Source organism: Physeter macrocephalus, chromosome 4, assembly GCF_002837175.3.
Source record: "Physeter macrocephalus isolate SW-GA chromosome 4, ASM283717v5, whole genome shotgun sequence".
NCBI classification, from domain to species: Eukaryota; Metazoa; Chordata; class Mammalia; order Artiodactyla; family Physeteridae; genus Physeter; species Physeter macrocephalus.
The window spans coordinates 143492143-143500412 of record NC_041217.1 but is presented as its reverse complement, the minus strand read 5'-3'; the positions used below and the strand labels follow the sequence as shown (position 1 = coordinate 143500412).

Here is an 8270-nt window from a genome sequence, read left to right as displayed (position 1 = left end):
ATCTTCCCAGACCGGGCACGAACCCGTGTCCCCTGCATCGGCAGGCGGACTCCCAACCACTGCGCCACCAGGGAAGCCCCAAAGCCCTTACTTTTAACCATTACTACTCATCTTCAAAATGGAGATTAAATTAGTTACCATCTTCCCTCAGGGAAGAGAGAGAAACATCTACCTCACCTAACTTAATGACTCAAGTAAGATAGCGTCAATGAAAATATACTGTAAACAGTAAGGCAATGTTCGAAGTCAGTTATAATTGATATTACTTACTTCCATGGTAGAACATATTTTATTTATTTGCTTTAGTAGACAACTTGCTTTTTCTTCCTTTCCAAACTGTATATCTTTTTATTTCCTTTTCTTGTCATTTCACACTAGCTAGGACATCCAATACATACAATGTTGAATAGGAATGGTGAGAGGCACACGCTTGCCTTCTTCCTGATCTCATGAGGAAAACATCCAGTTTCTCACCATTAAGTACAATGCAAGGTATAGGATTTTTTTGTAGATGTTCTTTATCAAGTTGAGGGAATTCCCCTCTAGTCCTAGTTGTTGAGAGGTTTTTTTGTTTATTTGTTTTAAAATCAGGAATGGGTGTTGAATTTAGTCAAATGTTTTTCCTATTTTACTGATATGGTAGATGACATTAATTTTCAAATATTGAACCAGTTTTGCACACCTGTAATAAATCCCACTTGGTCATGGTACATAATTCTTTTTACATATTGGATTCAATTTGCTAAGATTTTTGTTGAGGATTTTTTGTATCTATGTTCATGATTGATATTGGTTTGTAGTTTTCCTTTCTTGTAATGCTTTTATCTGGTCCTGGTGACAATTTGTTTTATATCATATAATAAAAGTCAATATTGGGACTTCCCTGGTGGCACAGTGGTTAAGAATCTGCCTGCCAATGCAGGGGACACAGGTTTGAGCCCTGGTCCGGGAAGATCCCACACGCCACGGAGCAACTAAGCCCATGGGCCACAACTACTGAGCCTGTGCTCTAGAACTACAACTACTGAGCCTGTGTGCCTAGAGCCTGTGCTTTGCAAGAAGAGAAGTCACCGCAATGATAAGCCTGCGCACCACAAAGAAGAGTAGCTCCCGCTCACCCGGAACTAAAAAGAAAGCCCACGTGCAGCAACGAAGACCCAATGCAGCCATAAATAAATAAATGCAAATATTATTCTTCTAACCCTCTTTTAGTAATTTGTGCACTTCCCTAGAAATAGAAGTTTAGGAGTCAAGTTCCAGATCCAGCCTGTAATTGCAGAGGTAGTAAAGGGAAAGAGCAGAGAATTCGGAGCCACACAAACCTGAGTTTGAATTCAAGTTCTGCCATTACTTTGTGACCTAAGTCAGTATTTCACTTCAGCAGACCTCTGTTCCTTAACTGGTAAAGTAAGAAACTATAATTTCTTCCTTGCAACGTTATGCTGAGAATGTAAAAAACAAAACAAAAACAGAGGCTAGATATATGGCATTAAAACATAATGACACAAAAAATCATTATTTAAAAAATCTTACTTGATAACAAAACCAGAGAGGAGTTGGTGTGTTTTTATAGCTGTTCCTTGAACAGGAGACACACAGGTATTCAGCCATATGGCAACCATAACTAGCTCAACATTCTGTTGTGCATACACTTATAGAATGCCTTCTTGAAACTCTATGCCTGGCTAATTATTTTTTAATGCTCACAACTCAACTTTGGTATCCCCCTCCTCCAGGGAGCCTTTCTTGACCCTAAGTCCTGGTTAGAAACCCTTCCTTTGTATTTGCACTACCTGTGCGTCCCTCTCTCATAACTGTAATGACTGATTTCACTCTCTGGGTATAATCTCTTTCTCCCACTAGATTGTGAGCTCCTTGAGGACACCAATCATACCTTGTTCATTTGTGGTACATAATAGGTGCTCAGATAAAGTCTGCTAATTTAATAAGAAAAGAAAGGCCCTTTAATAGCCTTGGTATCAATATCCATTGTGAAGTAGATGTTCGCCAATTAGTATCTCTTAATTGACAGCATCATTTCTGTTGGCTAAATTATTCCTCGCTGTGGAACAATTAGACCCTCTTCTGATTACCTCTTCAGCAGTTAGTTCTTCATTGCAAGGTGAACTTTTCTCTTTTCTTCCTCCCTCTTTTCCCCCTTTCCTTGTATAGTAAATCAACTGAGGAGTAGTAATTATGAGAAAATCTACACTATAATTATTGTAGCACTTTACTTTGTATTGACATCTGTAAAAGAAAGAACTCTAGGAGTTGATGAACAATGATGTTTTTTCCTACTTTTCTTTAAATACACGTTTTTACTTTAAAAATATCATCATTTTTGACACATGTCTTAACAGTTTTGAAATATCTAGATTTTATATTTTGCGGAAACTCTTGAAACACAAAAGGTATTAGACTGTTAGAGTTGGAAGGAAACTTAGAGCTTATTAAGTTTGATTCTCTTATCTTATATTAGTGAAACTGAGTTTCCCCTGGGGGATGTGACAGCTAATGTCACACAGAGTTAGGGGAAAGAGTGGCAGTGAAAAATACATAGAGGCCTCAGAAGATTTGGGGTCACATAGCCTCTCTGAGGTTCAGTTTCTCCCTCTAAAATACTGTTAATAATGTCTGCCACATAGAACATTGTGAGAATTAAGGGAGTTCACATATGGAAAGCACTCAACTGACCTAACATATGAGACTTTTATCCTATAATGACAGTTATTTTTATTATAATTTATAGTAAATAATGACTAGAATCTAAGGCCCTTCCTTTCTGCTATACAATGTAGCCTTTTTAAGTAAGCTCAACTTTTCTACCAAAGAGGATAGTAGCCAAATCCATACCAAACAGGAAGAAAGTAGGTGAGAGAGAGAGAGAGAGAGAGGAGAGAGAAGAGGAAGGGTGGAGAGAAGGAGGGGAGGAAAAAAATAAAGTGGATGGATTTCAGCTTAAAGAATTCAACGGGACACATTGTATTGTTCAATCTAAGATTCCATGCACATGAATATTCAAGGACTTCAGTGTGAGCTATTTAGCTAGAAAATCTGGGAATTTATCACTTGAGGGACCCTTGACATGGTGGCTGAAGCAGGCAGGCAGGTACAGGGGAGTGATCCAGAGGTCACCTGTAGATGGTTATCACTACCCGGATCTGCCTAAAATATAGGAAGGTGAATGGGACTTGGAAAAGAGGCAGAAGCCACAAAGAAAACTCATCCTGTTCACACCCTGAAACACTTAATTTTTATCCAATAGTCCACAAGTGTCAGGTAGGATAAAGGATATTTCAGTTCTGCTATCTGTCCCAAATGACAATATTGTTCCCCTCAATGAACCTTGCTTTCAATATCTGAAGAATATGGGCAATGCCTAATCAGTAGGGTTATTGTGAAAGTGAAAATAAAAATAAGTGGTGTATATAACAGTAATTTTCAGATTATAAATCAACTTACAAATGTTAGACATAATTATTACTAAAACGATTTTTCTAGAATATTTTTTCACCAATGGACTTTACTCAGATGCCAGCATATCATGAAATTAGCACTAGTATAAACTATTATATTTATTATAACTTTTTATGGCCACATGTATAAGTATTGACAAATACATATACTATCCTTTTTGTACTTACTAATGTTTTAGTAAGTTGCACCAAATTTATTAACTGCACTGACATTTACTGAGTATCTTCTATGTGCTGACGCAGCACTTAACAGATATTAACTAATTTAATCCTCACAATACTATAAAATGGTTATTGTTGTCCTCATTTTACAGAATAGGAAACTTAGGCCAGAGAAGTTAAATAACCAAAAATTATTTTTATTAGAGCTGATACATGAACCTAAGCAGTCTGGCTCCAATCTTAACTTGTACAGTAAATTGTATGTAATGAAATTATTTCATTTTTATTTCTAGTATTACACTGGCATCTGTTTTAAGCTTCTCTTTAAATTCAATCTATTGGCATGTGTAATAAGTTATATACACATTATAGGAAATGTGACTTTCTTAAAAAGAAATCAATTAATCCTTTATGATGTCATTAAAGAAGATCAACATTTACTTTATCATGTAGTTGACATTTTCATTACTGGTCTCAGAGAGTAATAGAAAGTCATCATTCTTATGGTATAACATTGAGCTAGGTTCAGAATTCAGAATTTCTGGTCCCCCTTACCCAGGTCAGTGAAAGGCCTTTCCATCTCTCTTACTATAGATTGAATATTTCTGCCCACCCCCCTCCCCATTTCATACTCTGAAATCCTAACCCTGAAGGTTGTGGAATTAGGAGATGGGGCCTTTGGGAGGCAACGAGATCATGAGGGCACAGCTCTCATAAAAGGGATTAGTGTCCTTATAAAAGAGGCCCAAGAAAATTCTCTTGGTCCTTCTGCCATGTGAGGTTACAGTGAGAAGACTGTCATCTATAAGGAAGCATGTCTCACCAGACACTGAATCTGTTGGCACCTTGATCATGGACTTCCCAACCTCTAGAGCTATGAGAAAGACATATCTGTTGCTTAAAAGTTACCCAGACTACAGTATCATTATAGCAGCCCAAATGGACTGAAAAAGAAAATGGGTTCTGAGAATGGGGTGCTACTGTAATAAATACCTAAAAATGTGGAAGCAGCTTTGGAATTGGGTAATGGGTAGAGGCTGGAAATTTTTGGAAGTTCACGCTAGAAAAAGACTACATTGCTATGAAGGGACTGTTAAAGGCTCAGAAGGAGAGGGGGAGAACCCTAAAGAAAGCCTCAATCTTCTTAGAGAATACCTAAGTGGTTGTGAACAGAATGTTGGTAGAAATAAGGACAATATTAATCAAAAGGGAAACAGAACTTGAAAATCTAGAAAATTCTCAGCCTATCCATATTGGAATGGAAAAGAACAGGAGAGAAGACAAATTTGATAAGGAGATTAGTAAGGATCAGCCATCTAAAGAGATGCCAGGAGCTACTGTCCAAAACAATGGAAGAATGACCCTGAAGGTGTTTTTGAGATCACTGGGGCTGCCCCTTCCATCACAAGCCCAGAGTGCAAGGACCTGTGGGGATAAATTCGGTTTATAACATTGTATAAGTTTCATGTGTACAACATTATATTTCAACTTCCATACACACCAGAGGTCCCCAAGCTTTTTGGCACTAGGAACAAGTATCATGGAAGACAATTTTTCCACATACTGGGCGGGAGGAGGGGGGATGGTTTCGGGATGATTCCAGCACAGTACGTTTATTGTGCACTTTATTCATTAAATTGTAGTATATAATGAAATAATTATACAACTCACCAAAATGCAGAATCAGTGGGAGCCCTGAGCTTGTTTTCCTGCAGCTTGATGGTCCCATCTGGGGGTGACGGGAGACAGTGACACCCGACGTGTGTTGCTTATGTCCAGTCTACTCTGTAATCTTGTTTTTGTTGCTGTCACTGCTGAAAACCCTGCTTCACAAAGATAGGACGTTGGAAGTGGAAGGAGCCTTTTGAGTGCTTTTGTGGCAATCTCAGGATATTCTGCCTTGACTTTAATCCAGAACGTATGGAGATTTGAAGTTGTCTCAAACATACTTTTAAGGCCACCGTCATTTGCGATCTCAAGCAGTTGATCCTCTTCTAGCACGGACAAAGTCGATTCACCTGGCTTATTCACAAATGGGTGGCGGATCCATTCCTTCTCCGTTTGGGGGTCTTTTGTGGTTGGGAAGTAATGCTCAAACTCTTTTGAAAGCTGAGATAGGTGATCATACACCAGCTGGGAGAAAGGAGGCCCTGGCTCAGTCTCTTTCAAAATCTCTGCTATTGTTTGAAACATGTCAAAAATCCCAATGTTCACTCGTCGCCCAAATAATTCCAGTTTGGCTTGGAATGCAGCCACTTTATCCGCCGACTTGAACACAGTTATCGTTCTCCCCTGAAGTGACACATTGAGTTCATTGAGCAGGTTGAATATGTCACACAAGTAAACAAGTTTGCGACCCATTCTGTGTCACTGAAATGTGCTGCCAGTGGTGACTCTTTCTAAAAGAACTCTCTAGAGCAGCTCTCATAACTCAAAAACTCTGGCCAGTGATCTACCTTTAGAAAGCTATCTCACTTCTGCATATAAGACGCGTGTGCTCTACGTCCATCTCCTCACAGAACCGTGTGAACAGACGTGAGTTAAGGGCATGTACTTTAATGTGGTTGATAATTTTAATCACATCCTGCAAAACGTTAAGTTCAACTGACATTTTTAGGCTAGCCAGCATTTCTCTATGGATGACACAGCGTGTAGACTTACGTTCAGAAGTGGCCTCTTTGACCCGAGTAGTGAAACCAGAAAGCTGTCCAGTCATGGCAGCTGCTCTGTCTGTGCATATACTGACACAAAATGACCAGTTCAGTTTTCCTGATATGTAATCATTCAAAGACTTGAATAGTTCTGCAGCTGTGGTGTTGGTTGGCAACGAAAGTGCACATAACATACCTTCATGCACATCCTCCTGAAAAATATATCACACAGAAACAAGCATTGTTGCCTTGTTGTCAACATCGATAGACTCGTCAACCTGGATTGTGTACCACAGAGACTCATTAATCCTCTCGAACAATTGTGCCTCAATAGCCTCTGCTATTTCATCAATTCATCTAGTTATGGTGCTAGCTGAAAGAGGAACTCGTGCCACCTTTTGAACTGCAGCCTCTCCTAAAAGTTCATGACAAATATCCTTAGCAGCAGAAAGGATCAACTCTTCACCAATAGTAAAAGGCTTCTTAGCTTTAGCAATGCGGTTAGCCACTAAGAGTGATGCTCTCACTGCAGACACATTTGATGAAGTGGTGGCCTTCATCAAATAATTGCTTCTATTCTTCGTGTTCACGTTTTTTTTTTCTTTTGAAAAACTTCAAAGGCTTGTCTTTTAATGCAGGGTGCTTGGTCTCCATGTGGCAAAGCAGTTTTGAAGGTTTCATGGCTTCCTCGTATAGCCGGTCACCACATATTATACAAAGTGAGCTTGGAGAATGTGAATCACCTGTTGCAATGAACCCGTAATTTAAGTAGGACTCTTGGTATTTTCTTTTAAATGCAGCTTTCTTTTTGTTGGCAGCCTTAGAGTCTTCTGCTGTCTCATCATTGGGTCTTTCCCCCTTTTCAAAGAAGCTCTCCAGCGATGTTTGTTTTTTACTCATTTTGGCTAGGGTTAGCTCGTGGGCTTACCAAAACTGTGAATGAGACAAGTGCGCAGAGTGGGAAAGAGGTGCGGATAGAAGTGGTAAATAAAATAATGGGAGGGCCACTCATGGACTAAAATAAGTGTCGGATTCTGACTTAAAGCCTGCCACCAGATGCAGCTGTACAATTGAAGTACATCAACTCACTTGCCACTATAAAGCCTGCCACCACGTGCAGCCTAATTGTCACTTCCCATTCACTGATAGGGTTTTGATATGAGTCTGCAAATGATTTATTATGGTCTCTGTGCAGTCCAACCTCTCTGCTAATGATAATCTGTATTTGCAGCCACTCCCCAGTGCTAGCATCACCACCTCAGGCATTAGATTCTCATAAGGAGCATTCAACCTAGATCCCTCACATGCGCAGTTCACAGTAGGGTTTGCACTCCTATGAGAACCTAATGCAGCCGCTGATCTGACAGGAGGCGGAGCTCAGGTGGTAATGTAAGTGATGGGGAGTGGCTGTAAATACAGAGGAAGCTTCACGTGCTCACCCACCGCTCACCTCCTGCTGTGCAGCCTGGTTCCTAACAGGCCATGGACCCCTGATATACACTACAGCATGGTCACCACCAAAAGTTCAGTTTCCATCCATCACCATACAGTTGACCCATTTTGTCTATTTAGCCCTCCCTCTATCCCCCTTCCCCTCTGGTAACTGCTACTCTGTTCTCTGCATCTATGCATTTGGTTTGGTTTGGTTTGCTTGTTTGTTCATTTTATTATATTCAACATATGAGTAAAACAATACAATACTTGTCTTTTGGATTTTAAGTTGATGCTGGAATGGATTAAGACTTTTAGGGCTATTAGGAAAGAATGAATGAATATTCCATGAGAGAAAGACATGAATTTGGGGGTGGGGGGGGCAGAGGCAGAATATTATAGATTGAATGTTTTTATACCCCTCTCCTCCTGCAAAATTCACATTTTAATATCCAAATCTTCAAGGTGATGAAATTAGGAGGTGGGTCCTTTGGGAGTTGATGAGGTCATGAGGGCTCTGCCCTTATAAAACAAGCCCAAGAAAGCTCTC

The 8270-nt window shown here is 39.7% G+C and overlaps 1 protein-coding gene across 1 annotated transcript in view; it reads right to left on the bottom strand.

Annotated features, from left to right (window-relative positions):
- Positions 1–6354, bottom strand: part of AGBL4 (AGBL carboxypeptidase 4) — an 807237-nt gene extending 800883 nt beyond the window's left edge. The window contains exon 1 of the mRNA XM_028488196.1: positions 6300–6354. Within this exon, the coding sequence (XP_028343997.1) occupies positions 6300–6354 (55 nt within the window). The remainder of the gene's footprint in view (positions 1–6299) is intronic.
- Positions 6355–8270: the final 1916 nt, after the last annotated feature.